Source organism: Gracilinanus agilis, chromosome 6 (assembly GCF_016433145.1).
Source record: "Gracilinanus agilis isolate LMUSP501 chromosome 6, AgileGrace, whole genome shotgun sequence".
Taxonomy (NCBI): domain Eukaryota; kingdom Metazoa; phylum Chordata; class Mammalia; order Didelphimorphia; family Didelphidae; genus Gracilinanus; species Gracilinanus agilis.
The window spans coordinates 287385410-287403825 of NC_058135.1; the positions used below are offsets into that span (position 1 = coordinate 287385410).

General features: G+C 58.6%; 1 protein-coding gene across 1 annotated transcript in view; it reads left to right on the forward strand.

The window, feature by feature from the left end:
* Window positions 1-16284, forward strand: part of PLCB3 (phospholipase C beta 3) — a 50962-nt gene extending 34678 nt beyond the window's left edge. The window contains exons 2-25 of the mRNA XM_044682022.1: window positions 1082-1248; window positions 2578-2724; window positions 5742-5982; window positions 6083-6167; window positions 6261-6447; window positions 6798-6881; window positions 6963-7033; window positions 7197-7293; window positions 7389-7473; window positions 7877-8001; window positions 8108-8262; window positions 8369-8530; window positions 8915-9014; window positions 9238-9342; window positions 9925-10016; window positions 11474-11621; window positions 12168-12203; window positions 12900-13092; window positions 14163-14304; window positions 14433-14509; window positions 14598-14687; window positions 15134-15191; window positions 15307-15393; window positions 15476-16284. Of these exons, the coding sequence (XP_044537957.1) occupies window positions 1082-1248; window positions 2578-2724; window positions 5742-5982; window positions 6083-6167; window positions 6261-6447; window positions 6798-6881; window positions 6963-7033; window positions 7197-7293; window positions 7389-7473; window positions 7877-8001; window positions 8108-8262; window positions 8369-8530; window positions 8915-9014; window positions 9238-9342; window positions 9925-10016; window positions 11474-11621; window positions 12168-12203; window positions 12900-13092; window positions 14163-14304; window positions 14433-14509; window positions 14598-14687; window positions 15134-15191; window positions 15307-15393; window positions 15476-15772 (3031 nt within the window). The 3' untranslated portion in view covers window positions 15773-16284. The remainder of the gene's footprint in view (window positions 1-1081; window positions 1249-2577; window positions 2725-5741; window positions 5983-6082; window positions 6168-6260; window positions 6448-6797; window positions 6882-6962; window positions 7034-7196; window positions 7294-7388; window positions 7474-7876; window positions 8002-8107; window positions 8263-8368; window positions 8531-8914; window positions 9015-9237; window positions 9343-9924; window positions 10017-11473; window positions 11622-12167; window positions 12204-12899; window positions 13093-14162; window positions 14305-14432; window positions 14510-14597; window positions 14688-15133; window positions 15192-15306; window positions 15394-15475) is intronic.
* The last annotated feature ends 2132 nt before the right edge of the window (window positions 16285-18416 follow it).

Below are 18416 nucleotides of genomic sequence, written 5' to 3' on the forward strand. Positions count from 1 at the left end.
GGCTGCAGGGGGCGGGGGGGGTCCCTTCCCCAGAGAAGATCACCCGCCCACCGGACCCAGGGGGCAGCGGAAAGAGGCGACAGGCTCCGAGTTCAAGTCTCGTGTGTCACGAGCTGTCTTATGTGTCAAGTGGCTGCTTCTCCCTCAGGCCTCAGTTTCCCTATTTGTAACATGAAAGGGTTGAAAGCTCTTCTCTCATGACCTTCTCTCCATAAAACAGGGTGAGGGGCTTCCCTTTATCGAGCCCTTCTCTGCTCCCCTCCCCGGCCTCCCCCCGGCCCAGGGCTTCTCATTTAGCCCCTGATTTACGCAAGCCCCGCGCAGACATTTCCCAAGTCGCTGGTTAGCTGGATTATCCCCTTGTCCCGGCCTGGGGATGAGAGAGAGAATTCTGACGGGGCTCCGGCAGATTATGACCTACTTCTGGACAGAGAGTTCCTTTTCCTTTTCCTTTTTTTTTTTTTAACCAGATCTGACGTTTCCTCAGCCTCCCACTGGGCACAGTCTTAGAGGACTGCCCAGGGCGCTGAGTGGTTAAGGGACTCGCCCAAGATCACACAGCCAGTGTGCCAGAGGCAGGATCTGGCGCTTCCTGACTAAGCCCAGTCCTGCAGCCACAACTCCACGGGACTTCCTAACGCACCCCCCCACACACACACCTATTTTTATAGGGCTTTAAGAAGGACACGGTGCATTCCTGAGGAGGGAGGGAGAGAACTGTCTATCCCCATTTTGTGGATGAAGACACTGAGGCCCGGAGATCAGTTAACTTGTCCGTGGCCGCCCAGCAAACGTGGCGCTGAGACTTAAACTCAGACCAAGGGTTCTTGACCCTTTTCTTGTGTCCTGGACCCTTTGGGCATTCTGGCGAAGCTTAGGGAGCCCTTCTCGGCCAGCATAAAAATAACTCTTCTTTATCATGTTATATTATCATTATCCTGATTATTACTAACAAGGGAATTCAGTTTTCCTAAAGCATTTGGCAGGTTGTTTAAAAACACAAGGAGGTCAGGACCCTGAGGGCCAGCTCGGGCTCTCTGCTCCGGCTGCCTTGACTTGTCTCTCTCTGCCCGCCGTCCAGTGGTGCCAAGGGGAAGCCCTACCTGACCTTGGAGCAGCTCCTGGACTTTGTCAACCAGAAGCAGCGAGACCCCCGGCTGAACGAGGTCCTGTACCCGCCGCTGCGCCCGGCCCAGGCCCGCCTGCTCATCGAGAAGTACGAGCCCAACCAGCAATTCTTGGAGCGAGGTGAGGGCCCTGGGGCCCCCCGAGGCACCCCAGCACTATCTCTGGGACCTCTGCAAGGGAGGGACCTGCGCTAGCTGGTCTCCGAGGCCCCCCCACGTCTGATGCTCTTAGGCTGCATTCCGTAGTTTGTTGTAAGGTCCTTCCTAGCATGTTCATCTCTGACGTTCCCTGTTCTATTCTAGCTCCGACATTCCCTGTTCTCAGAGCCCTCCCGACTCTGACATTCCCAGATTCTCTGATTTCTACCCTGTTTGGAGTTTGGCAAATTTCATTTAATTAATTAATTTAGAGTATTTTCCCATGGCTACATGATTCATGTTCTTCCCCCCTCCCTCCATATCCAACACGCATTTCCACTGGGTTTTACATGTGTCATTGATCAAGATCTATTTCCATATTATTAATATTTGCATTAGGGTGATCGTTTAGAGTCTACATCCCCAATCATGTCCCCATCAAACCACATGATCAAGAAGTTGTTTTTCTTCTGCGTTTCTACTCCCACGATTCTTTCTCTGGATGTGGACAGCTTCTTTCTCATAAGTCTCTCAGAATTGTCCTGTGCCATTGCATGGCTGCCAGTAGAGAAGTCAGTTACATTTGATGGTGCTACAATGTATCCATCTCTGTGTACAACGTTCTCCTGGTTCTGCTCCTTTCACTCTGCATCAGTTCATGGAGTTCGTTCCTGTTCACATGGAATTCCTCCAGTTCATCATTCCTTTTAGCATAATAGTATTCCATCTCTAGCATATACCACAATTTGTTCAGCCATTCCCCAATCAAAGGGCATCCCCTCATTTTCCAATTTTTTTGCTATCACAAAGAGTGTGGTTGTGAATATTTTTGTACAAGTCTTTTTCCTTATTACTTCTTTGGGGTACAAACTCAGCAGTGCTGTGGCTGGGTCAAAGGGCAGGCAGGCTTTTAGCGCTCTTTGGGCGTAGTTCCAAATTGCTATCCAGAATGTTTGGATCAATTCACAGCTCCACCAACAATGCATTAGTGTCCCAATTTTGTCACACCCCCTCCAACATTCACCACTTTCCTTTGCTGTCATGTTAGCCAATCTACTAGGTGTGAGGTGGTACCTCAGAGTTGTTTTGATTTGTATTTCTCTAATTATAAGAGATTTAGAGCACTTTCTCATGTGCTTATTGATAGTTTTGATTCCTTTATCTGAAAATTGCCTATTCATGTCCCTTGCCCATTTATCAATTGGAGAATGTTTCTGCCCCATTTGGGAGGGGGCTAGAGCCGCAGGTCAGGAGCCCTGAGCCCCTGGCCTGGTGGGGCTGTGGCCTGAGCCTTCTTCTCCACCTCCCCCAGACCAGATGTCCATGGAAGGCTTCAGCCGCTACCTGGGTGGGGAGGAGAACAGTGTCCTGCCGCCAGAGGCCCTGGACCTGAGTAATGACATGACGCAGCCCCTGAGCTCCTATTTCATCAACTCCTCCCACAACACCTACCTCACAGGTAACTCTTCCAGGGACTTCGCCAGCATGGCCCTTCCTGACCCTGATTGGAGGGTCCAGGGATGTTTCGGGTGCCTCCTGTGAAATGAGCACGGAGCTCCCCGAGGTCACTAGAGTATGGGGATCAGGGCTCTGTAGAAATGGGAGTTGCGGTAGTGTTGCCTGGCAGCATTGTTATTTATGAACTTGACTCTCACTGTTTTGAGAAGCTGAATCATTCCCAAAGCCAGGAGGACCTGAGTTCAAGTCCTGCCTCAGATACACAGTGGCTGTGTGACCCTGGGCATGTATACTACTTGCCCTCTTAGCTCTCTAAGACTAAGAGGTCTTTTTTTCCCTTTTTTTAAAATTCTTCCCTTCTGGCCTAGTATCTGTTCTGAGACAGAAGAGCCACAAGGTCTAGGTGATTGGGGTTACATGACTTGTCCAGGGTTGCGCATCTAGGACATATCTAAGGCCAGATTGGAACTCAGGTCCTCCTGCTATCCAGCTGCCCCAAGACCAAATATTCTTAAACTGGGGTCCTTGAACCCTCAGAAGGGTTCATGAACTTGCTTTGGGCATTCCAACCAATGGGTTTAATGTCATTGGCTTCCCTGGGATTCGGAGAAGGGGTAACCAGGAGGGAATGGGACCCACAAGGGGGAGGGCCGAGAAGATGCCGCACCAGGGGCACGAGGAGTTTCCTCTTGGGGGCGTTCATGACTTCAGAGAAGCCCCAGGCCAGCCCCAGACTCCCTCCGGAACGAGAAACGTTTATCTGTTTTGTTAAGACGGCTGGCAGGATGGAGCCCCAAGTGCATCAGCCCCCCCGATGAGCAGCACCCAGAGCAGGAAGGAGGGCGTCCCAGGCGCCCCTTTCTGGGTCAAATGGAGGTCTGGCAGAACTGGTTTCCTGGTCCCAAAGGGGACAAGAAAGAGCCTCACGCGGGGCGCCCAGGCATCTCGTCCGGCAGCCCGAAGGGTGGGTGTCGGCCGGCAGAGCCTGGAGAGCACAGCCATAGAATGTGTGCGGCCCGCGCGGGGCGAGAAGCCGGGGAGACGGAAGAGCCGCCCAGCACAAATGGGACGGGATTCTCTGCGCCCAGGCCGAGACGACCCATCCTGGGTCCTCGAATGCAGCGACGGAGGCGGCAGAGGAGAGCGGACGAAGCGTGCAGGCTGGAAAAATGGAGCAGCCCCAAGGGCTGTCGACGGCCCTGAAGCTTCTGTCTCCGGATTGGGAATCCTTTCTCCGGCTTCCATCGCTCAGTCTTTATGAAGTGCCTCCTGGGTGCCGGCGCCCTACAAGCACGCAGGCTTCCCCGTCTCACGCAGCTGACCGCCGAATGGGGAGAAGAGAGAGCCCCGGGGAGCTCCAGAGAGCGGCACCCTGGCATCGGCGCGCAGGGCTCAAGCTCAGCATCACTGCGGGATGGCGAAGGATGAGAAGACCCGACCATGGACATTGACAGCGGCTTCCACACCGTCTGTTCGAACGAGCCGTTGATGCTCCAGATCAGAAAATGAGGAGAAGCAAAAACTGGACTTCGGTTGTCCTCTGTCGCCTCCCCAACTTGGACAGTTTGGCTGGAGAGCAGAAATTGTCGTCAGCATTCCTAGCATGTGCAGCCCCTACTGGGTGCCGGGCACCGTGCTCATAGGTACAGCGTTGCCTGATTTCATTCGTTCTTTAAACACTTATTAAGCACCTACTGGGTGCCGGGCACTGTGCCTAGTCCTCACCCCTCTTGGAACTGGTATTTGGGATTAGGGACAGTATTGATTCTTAGACAGAAGGTCAGGGTTTAAGACAGAAAAGAACCCTCTTACGTTGTGTCTTAGAATGGACACTGAGAACCGGTTCCAAGGCCAAAGGGCAGTCAGGGCTGGGCCATGGGGGTTCAGGGACTTGGCCAGGACCACCCAGCTAGGAAGGGTCTGAAGCCAGATTGGAACCCAGGACCCCCCTCCCCCGTCTCTGGGCCCAGCCTCCTCTAATCACATCATTTCCAGAGCGTTGCTTGAACCCAGCAGAGGGCCAACAAACGGGCAGGCTCGGCTTCCTGGGTTCTGTCTCCATCGGGCCGCCGCACTCACCCCAGTTAGTCATACGACGTCGACGTGCCATTTCCAAGGCAGCATGAAGACGGGACGTCTGTTCTGGAGACGACACAACCTCGAAGCCATTAAGGGATCATTTTACACAAGATTTCGCGGCGGGCACGATGCCAGGGTGTGGGGCGGGCACGGGGAGACGCGGGCATCAGGGAGTGCCAGCCACGCCCCCGCCTTCTCGTCGCCGGAAGACCCGGATGAGAACGTTCCGTGCGGAGGGTTGGGGGTCCCGGTGAGTGTCGGAGACGGCCCCAGCGAGGACTTCTCGGCGCTCTTCTGGGGCGTGCGCCGTCTTCGCCGTGCCGCCATTGAGCGCCTCGGGGAGAGGGCGCAGAGCCGGCTCTGCGGCAGTGACGCAAACCCGGCCTTCAAGGCTCTCCTGCCCCAGGAAGCCCCATATCCGTGGAAGGATCGTGCCGTGTCCTGGCTCCATCCAGCCGTGGGGTGCCGTCGGGGCCCCGCTGGTGAATGCCGAGGGAGGCACGAAACAAGGCGGGGAGGCTCTGGCCCTTCCTGGGGATTTAAGAAGAAAAACAAAGCCCCCCCCTTGCGTCGGCTCCCCGGATGCTGCATGGCCAAGACGAACGGCGCTCCTGGACACAAACGCGGGGTGACCCGTCTGCGTATCGGGGCGCTCTCTGAGGAATCCGTCTGGGGCGATCGCAGGGCTAACGGGGAAGGGCTCGGGGGTGCCAGCGGGGGCTCCCTCCGGGGAGGACGGCTCGAGCCCAGGCGCTGCCCCGGGGCCGCTGCGAGCGTCTTGGCAGAATGTGGCCACGACCGACCGTCCGAAGAGCCGGGAGCAGCAGGGCTCCCCATCCGCGGTGCTCGCTGGGCCGGGCCGGGGACGAGGGTGGGGGGCGCGGCGGTGTCGAGGCTCCCCGGCGGGCTCTGACCTTTCTTTTTGGGGTCCCCCTGCAGCGGGGCAGCTGGCGGGGACCTCGTCGGTGGAGATGTACCGGCAGGCCCTGCTGTGGGGCTGCCGCTGCGTGGAGCTGGACGTGTGGAAAGGCCGGCCGCCCGAGGAGGAGCCCTTCATCACCCACGGCTTCACCATGACCACGGAAGTGCCCCTGCGGGACGTGCTGGAGGCCATCGCAGAAACGGCCTTCAAGACGTCCCCCTTCCCCGTCATCCTCTCCTTCGAGAACCACGTCGACTCGTGAGTGTCCTCTGGGTCGCCTCGGTGGCCTTTACCCAGCGGCCTGGGCCCGTGCCCGCGTTCGGCCCTTGACCCCTTCCCTCTGTTTCCCTTTGGCCAGGGCGAAACAGCAGGCCAAGATGGCGGAGTACTGCCGCACCATCTTTGGGGACGCGCTGCTCATCGACCCGTTGGACAAGTACCCGGTGGGGCCCGCTCTGGGTCAGGAGGCTCGGGGAGGCGGGCAGAGCAGGGGGCTCTGGTCCGGCTCTGACCAGGCCTGTGTCCTCCTTTCCCAGCTGGCCCCCGGAGTCCCCCTGCCCAGCCCTCAGGACCTGATGGGCCGCATCCTCGTGAAGAATAAGAAACGGCACCGGCCGCCCCTGAGCCCTTCCGACGGCTCGGTGCGCAAGCGGCCCCTGGAGCAGAGTAACTCGGCCTTGAGCGAGAGTTCCGTGGCCACCGAGCCCCCGTCCCCGCAGCTCGGTAGGACCCTGACCTCGCCCGGTTCTCGGTCCCCGGGGCCCCTCCCCTACCTGGGCACGGCGCCCCCAGGAGCCCCCCAGTCCTTGGTCTCGTCTTCCCTCGATCTCCTGCCCCAAGTCACCGGGATTTGGCCCCTCCCCTCGGAGCCTCTCGGAGTCCCCGAGATCCCCTCGCTGGGGTGGCCCCGGCCTCCGGCCTGAGCAGCCCCATGTCCCTCGCCTGGCTTGACCCCATCTCGTGTCTGGTTCCCGGAGCCCGACGTCCGCCCCCCCAGTGCCAGGGCATCGTCCGCCGCTCCCTCCCTCCCTAGGAAGATCCCCCTCCTCACCCTGGGTGCTGCCTCCCCCCAGGCTCCCCCAGCTCCGAGGGCTGTTCCACTCTGAGCAACGGAGAAGATCACCTGGGCTGCAACCCCGAACCCCGCAAATCCATTGGTGAGAGGATGGGCAGGCGAGAGGGAAGGGCCACAGAGTGGTGGGGGTACGGGAGACCCCAATCCTCGTTCCTCCCTCCAGACCGAGAGGCAGAGAGTGAAGAAGAGGAGGAGGAAGAACCGGCCGACCCCAAGAAGAACAGCACAGACGAGGTCAAGCTCAGGAGGTGGGAGGGTGGGGGAAAGGGAAAAGGGCGGTCAGGACCGTGGGGGGAGTTGTGGGTCCCAGAATGGACGGAGGGGCTGGCCCAGAGGGGTCCTGGGGCCAGCCGGGATCGTGCCATCCATGTGACCCTTTGGTTTGGGGGCATCACAGGGCACGGCCAGCAGTGAGGTGAACGCCACGGAGGAGATGTCCACTCTGGTCAATTACATTGAGCCGGTCAAATTCAAGTCCTTTGAGGTGGCCCGGAGTAAGTGGGGCAGGAAGGGGAGAGGATGGGGGACCCCAGGCTGGGTGACAGAGAAAGGGAGGCCCAAGTTCTGACGAGGATCCTCCACCCCACAGAGCGGAACAAGTGCTTTGAGATGTCGTCCTTTGTGGAGACCAAAGCCCTGGAGCAGCTCACCAAGAGCCCCATGGAATTTGTGGAGTATCCACCCTCAAGAGAGCCTAGAAGGGGGAGCCAGGAATCTAGAACATCACAGCCAGAAGGGGCCTGAGGACACGGAGGGGTAGAACCTCAGAACATGGAGCGTCAGACCCGGGAGAGACCTTAGAACAGGGAATGTCAGAGCTGGGAGGGGCCTTAGAACATGGAATGTCAGAGCTGGGAGGGGCTTTAGAACATGGAATGTTAGAACCCTGGGACATGGAATGCCAGAGCTGGAGGTGGGAATGGGAGTGCAGGGGGAAGTTTAGAGATTATTTAACTTGGGTCCTCTTTTGACGTGGTCTGGAACGTGACCTCATTGGCATCGGGATTTCCTGGGGGGCATTGTGGGGTTCTGGGTCAAGTCCTTCTGGAGAGTGTGGCCCATGACCGCCTCCATCAGGTACAACAAACAGCAGCTCAGCCGCATCTACCCCAAGGGCACCCGGGTAGACTCCTCCAACTACATGCCTCAGCTTTTCTGGAATGCAGGCTGCCAGCTTGTTGCCCTCAACTTCCAGACCCTTGGTAAGGCGGCCCAGGGGGTTCCAGCCTCGTGTGTGGGGCTCTCCTGGGACTCTGTGTCCCGGCTGGGCCTCGTGCTGACACCTGGGTGCCTTCTGCTTCCTCGCAGACCTCCCGATGCAGCTGAACGCCGGGGTGTTTGAGTACAACGGGCGCAGCGGCTATCTGCTCAAGCCAGAATTCATGCGGCGCCCGGACAAGTCTTTCGACCCTTTCACAGAAGGCATCGTGGATGGCATCGTGGCTAATGCCCTCCGGGTCAAGGTCAGGCATCTCTACCAGGGCGGGAGGAGCTGTGCTCCGGCCAGGGGCGGCCTGAAGGGCAGAGACCAGCTGGACGGGGCCGTCACCCTCTCCCGGGTCCTTCCAGGTGATCTCGGGCCAGTTTCTGTCGGACAGAAAGGTCAGCATCTATGTGGAGGTGGATGTCTTCGGCCTTCCTGCAGATACGCGTCGCAAATACCGCACCCGGCCCTCGCAGGGCAACTCCTTCAACCCGGTGTGGGACGAGGAGCCCTTTGACTTCCCCAAGGTGGGTGCTCTCGGGCAGGACTCCCAGCCATGTGCCTTTGGATTGAGAGGTCTTGGGGCCGTGGAAAGGGCACTGAATTTGCCGTCATTCCTCTCTGTGTGAACAAGGGGCGAGACCCTTCTCTCTGGTTCTCTAACAGAAGGAGCTGCCCTAGACAGCCTCTAGGATTGCTTCCAGCTTCAAATCCTCTGCCTAGGCACCTGGCGCTGTACCCTGCTTGGGGGCATCTCTGCCAGCTCTCGGGGCGCTTCGAGCCTGCTCTTGGAAATGAAATGAACACACCTGACGGCAGTTGTTTAAAAATCATCCCCCAGCCTAGGATCAGAGCACAGAGAGGGGATGGGGTGGACCTTCTCTTAACCAATGACTCTTGCCCTCCCACAGGTGGTGCTGCCCACCCTGGCCTCCCTCCGCATTGCGGCCTTTGAGGAAGGAGGCAAGTTCGTGGGGCACCGAATCCTGCCTGTGTCCGCCATCCGCTCAGGTGAGGCTTGTCCTCCTGGCTCTTCTTCAGCCCCTGAGCTCGAAGGGTCTGTTCTGAGAGCAGGGCTCCTAAGAAACCACCCACCTTGTGAAGTAGGGTCTGTCAGGGGGAGCTTGGGCTGGGGGGGCGGGGGTGAAGGATGGGTGGTAACTGCCTCTGTTTCCCCCGTCTGTCTCCCTCGTTGCCTTTGCCCTTACCCCTACCAATCCCTGACCGTACCCAGGATACCATTACATCTGCCTGAGGAATGAGGCCAACCAGCCCCTGTGTCTGCCGGCCCTGCTCATCTACACGGAGGCTTCTGACTACATCCCTGATGATCACCAGGGTGAGGGGCCTGGGAGGGGAGGGGGAGACCAGCAGGAATGGGAGCGTGGGAACGAGGCAAGAAAGAAAGGAGAGAGCTGGTTCCAGGAATGGAGAAGCAGCAGCAGCAATGCAGGGAGGAGAACACCCCATGAGAGACAGGAGCTAGCTTTGAATCTTGGCTCCAGCTTTCCCCCCAGGGTGACCCTGAGGAAGTCATTCTGTGGACCTCAGCTTTCCCATCTGAAACATGAGGACAGTGGAGTGTTGTTTAGACATGTCTGTCTGTGACCTCCTTTGAGGTTTTCTTGGTAGAGATACCAAAGCAGTTGGCCATTTCCTTCTCTAGCTCATTTTACAGATGAGGAAACTGAGACCAACAGGGTTAAGTGACTTGCCCAGGGTCACATAGCTGATGTCTAAGGCCAGGTTTAAAATCTGGTCTTCCTGACTCCAGGCCCTGAGCTCTATCCATTGAGCTCTATCCATGTTTCTAAAAGGAAACCTTCCTAGATGGGGGGTGGGGTAGAAGTGAGGTGGTGGGGTTGCTGATTTTGTGTTTGTGAATCTGTGGTTCCCCCTTCTCCCCTGTCCCCTCCCCAAGACTATGCCGAGGCTTTGTTCAACCCCATCAAACACGTCAGCCTCATGGACCAGAGGTCAAAGCAGCTGGCAGCTCTGATTGGCGAGAGCGAGGTAAGTGGAGCCATCATGGCACATCAGAGCTTTGGGGAGAAGGGCTTAGCTCTGAGCTCCCACTCCCTCCTGGCTTGGGGAGAAATAATGGGTTTAGCTCTGGGCTCCCACTCCCTCCTGGCTTGGGGAGAAATGGTGGGCTTAGCTCTGGGCTCCCATTCCCTCCTGCCCCTGCCTGTAGTGACAGTCTGTGTTCCAAAGTCCTTCCCAGCCCCAACAGTCACTTTTGTCCTATGGAGGAGGGAGCCAAAGATACAGTGTCAACTGGAACCATTAGTGACCGTGGGTGGGGTCCAGATCAAACATTTGCCAGGCACTTGAGGGACAATCGCGCTTGTATTACCTCTTATCTCCTCCCCAGCGTCTGTGTTGCTTCCTCAGCTGGACTGTGTCCCCCAGACAGCAGGAAAATTACATCCAAGCAATCAATTCCACAAACATTTTAAAATAAGCTTTACCAAAGCCTTTTGTTGGTGCATTACAAGCATTTCTGGTTCCTTCTCCCACTCAAATTCTCCCTTTTAACAAAGAAAACCAGTTAAACAAATTGCTGCAGTGTAGGCAGCATTCTGCCCTGTTGGTCCTCCGCCTCTGCTGAGAGGAGAGATGGGCCTGTGATTATTCTGGTGCGGGAAGCCCCTCCACCAAAGCTCGAGGAGGCTGCCTGAGCTCCAGATAGCTTGAGTGTTTTCCCAGGGCTTCTCGGTCCAGGCATGACCAGGTTCGAATGAACTCTGGCTCTAGTTTTCAAATTGTCCAGAATCTCAACCAGTTATGTATGGAGGTTCAAAAGGGAAGGATGGAGCAAGCCCTGCCCTCAAGGAGCTTCCATTCTACTTGGGGTAGGGAGGGGAAGGATAGGAGCCTTGAAGGACAACTCTGGCAAGTAGAGGGGCGGATTAGGGAGTGAGTTCCAGGCCAGGGGGCCCTCACTGGAACAGATTAGGCAGGACGGCTCATAGCCTGGCTCTGCTACCCAGGAGGCTGTGCTAGGGCCAAGAAGGAGCATATTTGTTTTAAGAAATACTTTATTGCTATTTTAAATACACATCAAATTATTCCCCTTCCCCATTTTCCTGCCCTAGTAGAATTCTCTTATTTATTTTTTAACCCCTCACCTTCCATCTTAGACTCAATCCTGTGCATTGGCTCCAAGGCGGAAGAGCAGTAAGGGCTAGGCCATGGGGGTTCGGTGACTTGCCCAGGGTCACCCAGCAAGGAAGGGCCTGAGGCCAGATTGGAACCCAGAACCTCCCATCTCTAGACCTGGCTCTCCATCCCCTGAGCCCCCCCAGCTGCCCTGAGCACTTCCTTAGACTCTGCTAAGTAAACGCTGAGGATACTGAGAAAGGCAGAAGCGGTGGCTGCCCTCAGGAAGGGGCTGACCCAGAAACAACCAGGTCCAGACCCCGGTCCAGGCTGTTGTTTCCAGATGAATTTCTCCTCCCCGCCTGCAGGCTGCTCCCGAGACCCCAGAGGAGACGCCTTCTCGCCAGCTAGGGCCCCAGCTGTCCACCGGCTCTGTCCAAAGCCTCCAGGAAGCTGGAGCCTCCCGCACCCACGGCCCTTCCACCTCCCCCACCAGCCCTTCCATAAGCAGACCAGGTAGAGGGGAATGGGGGGACCCCCTGGGGGGAGGGGGAGGGGGTGCTGGTCTTCCCCCTCCTCCTCACAGGCACCAGCTGCTTAGTGTGTGTGTGTGGAGGGGCATGAGGGGGTGCTTGAGGTCCAGCCTGGTTCCACCCAGTTATTAAGCACGTGACCCTCTCAGCTGGGTGGCCTCAGTTTCTCCCTCTGGGAAAAGTGGTTCTAATGTCCACTCGGCACTAACACGGCTGTGTGACTCCTGCCTCTGTGCTCGGTGTTTGTCTGCACAACCAGGGCCTCAGCCTCTTCCGGCTCTAACCCGGAGATCCCTCGACTCTCTCTCTGCCAAGGGAGCCCAGATTTGAGTCTGAGGTTCTGGGTTCCAATCCCAGCTCTGACTCGCCATCACCCCTGGGTCTCCGTTTCCCCATCTGTAAAATGGAGGTTGGGGTCCCTTCCCCAGCTCTCAGCCCTCCCAGATCACGTGTGGGTCCATCAGGGTGGTGGGTGCTTGGCCTGACGTGTCCCCCCGTCAGGGACTATTTTTGTTTTCTCCTCCCCCAGGTCAGTGCGATGAGCTCATCGCCAGCCTCCTGGGAGGTAAGGCAGAGGAGGAAGCCTCGGGGAGGCTGGGGTGGGCCAGGGTGGATTTGTGGGGTTCATGGAGGGGGGCCCGGTGCCTTCCGGCTCCAGGGAGGGGGGCCCGGTGCCTTCTAGACCCAGGGAGGGGGGCCCGGCGCCTTCCGGCTCCAGGGAGGGGGGCCCGGCGCCTTCCGGCTCCAGGGAGGGGGGCCCGGCGCCTTCCGGCTCCAGGGAGGGGGGCCCGGCGCCTTCCGGCTCCAGGGAGGGGGGCCCGGCGCCTTCCGGCTCCAGGGAGGGGGGCCCGGCGCCTTCCGGCTCCAGGGAGGGGGGCCCGGCGCCTTCCGGCTCCAGGGAGGGGGGCCCGGCGCCTTCCGGCTCCAGGGAGGGGGGCCCGGCGCCTTCCGGCTCCAGGGAGGGGGGCCCGGCGCCTTCCGGCTCCAGGGAGGGGGGCCCGGCGCCTTCCGGCTCCAGGGAGGGGGGCCCGGCGCCTTCCGGCTCCAGGGAGGGGGGCCCGGCGCCTTCCGGCTCCAGGGAGGGGGGCCCGGCGCCTTCCGGCTCCAGGGAGGGGGGCCCGGCGCCTTCCGGCTCCAGGGAGGGGGGCCCGGCGCCTTCCGGCTCCAGGGAGGGGGGCCCGGTGCCTTCTAGACCCAGGGAGGGGGGCCCGGCGCCTTCCGGCTCTGGGCCTGGCCTCATCCCTCTTGGCTTGACCTTCAGAGGTATCTGTGACCCCCTTGGTGGAGCTCCGGGTTCACAAGGCCTTGGTGAAGCTTCGGAACCGACAGGAACGAGACCTGCGGGAGCTGCAGAAGAAGCAACAGCGCAAGGCGGCGGCCTTCCTACGACGCCTGCACAGCCAGCTGGCTCAGTACCGGGGGGAGATGGAGAAGAGGCGCAAGCAGCAACCCCAGTGAGTGCATTTGTGCAGATGTGGGGGGTGGGAGCAAACACAGCCATTGGGCCATTCTACAGGGGAGGAGACTGAGGCCCAGAGAGGAAAGGACTTGTCCAAGGTCACACATCCAGAAGGAATAAGAGAAGGGGCCGGGCTCTCAGGGCCAAGAGTGATCTGCCTCCTCCTTAGAATGTCAGGGTCCAGAATGAGGGAGGGGCTGGTCCCGCTGGCCTCTGGCCTGGACACACCTCATCCATAGTGCTTGGATCTGGGCACTGCAACTTGGGAAGGATCTGGATCACCCAGGGAGTGTCCAGAGGGGACGGGAAAAGGCCTGGAGTCCACACACAAGAGGATCTGGCAAACGGAACTGGGACACAGTTCCTGGCAGAGAAAGAGTTTGGGGTGTGTGTCTGTGTGTGTGACAGAGAGGGGGAGAGAGAGAGAGGAAGAGAGAAGAGAGAAATGGAGAGAGAGAGAGAGAGAGAGAGAGAAATGGAGAGAGAGAGAGAGAGAGAGAGAGAGAGAGAGAGAAGAGAGGGAGAGAGAGGGAGGGAGGGAGAGACAAAGGAGGGAAAGCTAGACAAGGAGAGACAGACAGGAAGGATGTGAAGGGAGCTGTTGTAAATTGTTGGCAAGGGCTGTTGGGTAGGAGAAGGCCTTCTGCTTGTCCTTTGGGGCCCCGACAGAACGAGGAGCCACGGGAGGAAGCTGCCAGGAGCAGCTCAGCGTAAGGAATTCCTGTAAGGAAAACATTCTTAGCGGCTAGAGCTGACCGTAAGCGGACAAGGGGAGGTAGTGAGCTGCCCATCACTGGAGGTCTTCAGGGCTGTTGCTTGTCCTGGCTGTTGCTGCCTTTGCCGAGGCTCTATGGGGAATCTTGATTCGGGTTCCGGTGGGGCCGGTGCAGAGCTGCTCCCTCCGCGAGTGGCCACGGTCCAGGGAGGGCCGGCAGGGTAGGAGACGTGTCCCAGTTGGGTCAGGCCCAGCAGAGGGCTCGTGCACAGGGGATGGGTGTGGGAGGGGGCCCGGCGGTAGGACCCCAAGTCCTGTCCACAGCCAGTTGGGGGTCGCTGTGTCCGCAGGGGCGGGGCGCCGGAGGAGGAAGAGGAGGAAGAGATGAAGAGCTATCGGGAGCTGCAGAAGAAACAGCTTCAGAGTCTGCTGGACCTGCGGGAGGCCCAGGCTGACGCGGAAGCTGAACGTCGCCAGGAACACCTAAGACAGGTGGGGGAAGAGAGAGCCCGGGAGGGAAGGGGGTAAGGGGGTGCCTGGGAGCAGTTCTCGGGGGGGGGGGCACGAGCCGGAGACCCCCCCCAGCCATGCCCCTCTCCCCTTGCCTTGGCTGTGTGCAGGCCCAGCTTCGCCTTCGAGAGATTGTCCTTGAAACTCACACGACTCAGCTAAAAAAACTGAAGGAGACGAGCGAAAAGTGAGTAGGGGGTCCCCGGAGGGCGTGGGCGGAGGCCCCCTTTCTGCCTCCTGACGGCCCCCCCTTGGCCCCCTCCCTTGCCGGCCAGGGAGAAGAAGGAACTGCAGAAGATTCTGGACCGGAAGAGACATAACAGCATTTCGGAGGCCAAGATCCGGGAGAAGCACAAGAAGGAGGCGTAAGGCGGGGGGCAAACCCGGGGATGGTCTGGGTCCCTCCTAGCTCAAAATGTAGCTCACACTCTCTGCCGTGACAAGGAAACGGGCCTTGATTCGTCACCTGCGTGTGCCAGGCACCGCACTAAGCCAAGTGCTATACGCCAGGCCTGGGAGGGAAGGATGTCATTGTCCCCACTTTACAGATGTGGAAACTGAGGTAACGGGTTCAGTGCCCTGCCTGGGGTCATAGCAAAGGGCTCAGGCCAGCTTTGAAGTGGGTCTTCTTGACTCCAAGCCCAGGAGTCGGCATGGCGCCACCCAGCCAGCCGCCCTCTCCTGGTTCCTCCTCGTTCTAATCGATGAGACAAGCAGAGCCCGCTGGGCTTAGTCATGGTGTGGGCTGGGCGTTGGGGACCCCACTGGAGGAAGGAGGCCGAACCCCCGCGCCCATTCCGAATCTCTGCAGGGAGCTGACGGAGATTAACCGGCGCCACATCACCGAGTCCGTCAACGCCATCCGGAGGGTGAGGCTCAGACCCGTCTGCCCCTTCAGTCAGTCTTTAGCCCCAGCTGAGTCACGGGGAGCGGGGAGCCCCCCACCCTAACATAACCTCTGACCTCCGCTGCCCCACCCCACAGCTGGAGGAGGCCCAGAAGCAGCGCCAGGAGCGGCTGGTGGCCGGCCAGCTACAAGTCCAGCAGCAGCTAGAAGAGGAAGAGCCCAAGGTGAAGGGCTGGGGAGGCGGCGTGGGAGGAGGGAGGGCCCAGAGGGGAGGGCCCAGCCCCTGACAGTGAGTGTCCCCTGCAGGCGGCCTCCCAGCTGGCCCAGGAGTGCCAGGCCCAGCGGGCACGGCTGCCACAAGAGATCCGACAGAGCCTGTGGGGTGAGCTGCCAGTGGAACAGGCAGCGGCGGAGGAGGAGGAGGAGGACCTTGCTGCCAGCGACGGTCCCAGCCTGGGCGCTATCAGCGGCCACACGCTGGGCAGAGCCAGCAACGGGCACGCCCTGGGAGGCAGGGCCAGTAATGGGCATGCCCGCGGGAGTGGCAGTGGGCTCCTCAGGGGCGTAGACTGTGAGAGGCAAGAAGAGAACACCCAGCTGTGACCCCAGGGTGGGCAGGGGCCAGAGCAGAAAGGGAAGACACTAAACTCTTGTTTTTAAAACTTTTTATTTTTTTTAAATTTTTTATTTTTTTAAATTCAAGGGGGCAAGAAGCCCCCACTAACCCTCCCCAGTCCCATGTGGTGTGTGCGTGTATATGTGTGTATATGTGTGTGTGTGTGTGTGTGTGTACCTATGGGTTCCCCTTTAGTCCCTGGCCCCCTCCCTAGAGCTGATAACAAGGGTGGGCCTCCCCTGCCCAGGGCCAAGGATCAGCAGGAGTGGGTGGGGAGAGAAGGGATTAAACTGGGGCCTGTCCCCCCATCATAATTTAGATCCCAGGGTGGGGGGTGGAAGCCAGGCTCTTGAGGTGTTTGTGTTTGGGGGGCCAGGAGGGTGGGGCTGGGCTGAGGGCACATCCCCCTCCCCAGCTTTGGGGATCAGAAGCATCCTGTTCTCTTACCTTCTGCTTGTTTTTGTTTTTTATGTCAATAAAGTGGCTTCCGGGGCCTAGACCACCTGTGCCTGTGTGCTAGGGTCCTGGCGGGGAGGAATCTGGCCCATCCCAGCAGCCTTTGCTGCTCCCACCCCTTCAGTGCCTCAGTTTCCTCATCTCAGGAGTTGGGTGAGAGGTCACCTTTAGCTGAGGACCTTCCCAGCCTTCTCCCCGGTTCCCGTGCAGCACGGAAGCCCTGGTAGTCCTCAGGCACCAAGGAGTTGCATTCTGGGCAAAGGGCCCTCGTGGCACTGATCTTTGTCTTCTGGGAATCTTGGCTGATGTCCTCTGGGTGTCCCCTTGCCCTGAGAGCCTGGGGCAGCGCTGCTTAATTACTCCACCTTCCTGACTCCTGGGCTCACCCAGATCTGGTAGATTCCCTCCTCCTCAACCTCCTCCTCCTCCTCCTCTTCCTCACACCCAAGCAATCAATAAACTGCAGTGCCTCTGGTACTAGGAAAGGGCCACCCAGTCTGAAGGGGGAGGCCACCAAAGGCAAACTGTAGAGATCAGTTACAGTCAGGATAAACAGGAATGAATTAGTCCAGGAAACCACTGGGCTTCAGAACGCTTGGTGCAGACTTCCTGGAGGAGGTGGGACTTAAAGGAGGAAGAGCTTCCAGGCTTAGGGGATAGTACAGTGGAGGCATGGAAGATTCTAGAGGGAGCACAGGTTGGGGAGTGAGGTGGAAGAAGGCAGAAGGGGAGGAGGCTGACTGTGAATACCAAACCGAGTTTTGTATGTGCCCCTGGAGGTGATGAAGTAGGCAGGTGACCAGGTGACCTGGGCAGACCTGAGCCTAGGAAAGTCCCTTTGGTGGCTGAATGGATAGAGGAAGGACAGGAGTAGGAGAACCCAGAGGCAGGCAAACTCAGCAGCTATTACAGTGGTCCAGGTGTGAGGGGATGAGGGTCTAGCCTGGGCTGGAGGCAGTGTTCCCAGAGAAAAGGGAGCATGTGAGATGCTGCAGAGGGGAAATCTACAAAAGATGCTCCAGAGGGGAAATCTACAAGAGATGCTGCAGAGGGGAAATCTACAAGAGATGCTGTAGAGGAGAAACCGGCCAGCCTTGGTACCATATTGGATGAGGGGGGTGGCCAGTGTCACCCTCTATAGTAATGGGGAAGCTGGAAGGGGCAGGTCTTGGCTTGTGGGGGAAGATGACGAGTCCAGTTAGAGTCGGGGTCTGCAGAGAGCTTGGGGCAGGATAGCTGCCTCATTTTGGCCGGCATCCCTCCGCTCCCATGGCATAGCCCTTGAGCTCTCGCCCCACTCCATCCTTCCCATCACTTCTCTGGATGTCTCATGGTCCCCATTCCCAACAATGCCACCACCTTCCATGATGTTCACTGGCCTAATGTGGGCCCATCTGTTTGCTTGTCCAACTGCCCTGTTTCTCATCCCAAATATTGTGGCCATGATTTTGGATTGGGGCTTCGTGTGGGCTGCTGACCTTCTTGTGCTGTTGTCCTCCTAAGAGTGGGGTTTAGGTCCTAGTGGACCCAGAGTTCTCCAGACCAAGTCTGAAGACCATCTTTAATGAGAGACTTCTGGGGTGCCCTAGATTTGTTGCAGTGTAGATGGAGAAAAGGATGCTAGGGAAGGAAACACAACCCAGAGGTCCTGAGTCAAGGTCTTTAGCTCTGGTTGCTACCCCCTACAGCTCCTCCCTGCCCTGTTCCACCCTACCCCAGCCATCAGGAACTCTTCCTGGGCACCAGGCTGCAGGTGTAGGGGATCTGCCTGCTCTACTCTGCTTGCTGTCACTTTGCTGATGGGCTGAACCCTGGGGAGAGCCTAACTGCTGGGCAGGGTCCCTGGGGCAGCTATTTCTGGAGTGTGCTTTCTATTTAAGGTGTAACAAGCTGGAGAGCTCTCCCCCAAGCACGTGCCTCCCAGCATGGCTGTGAGCCTGCTGCCCAGCTGGGGCCCCAGACAGCAGGAGACAGGCTCTAGTCAGCCCCAGGGGACCAGCAACAGGGTTACCAAGAGGCAGGTCCACAGGGAGGCAGCCTGGCCTAGTTAGTGGACAGCACAGATGGAAGTCAGAGGAGCTGGACTCAAACCCAAACTTTGGGGTGGGGGAATCTCAAGGAACACATTCCCTGCTTTGGGCTCCAGCTCTCCCTTATTGTTAAAGGGCAAGGTTG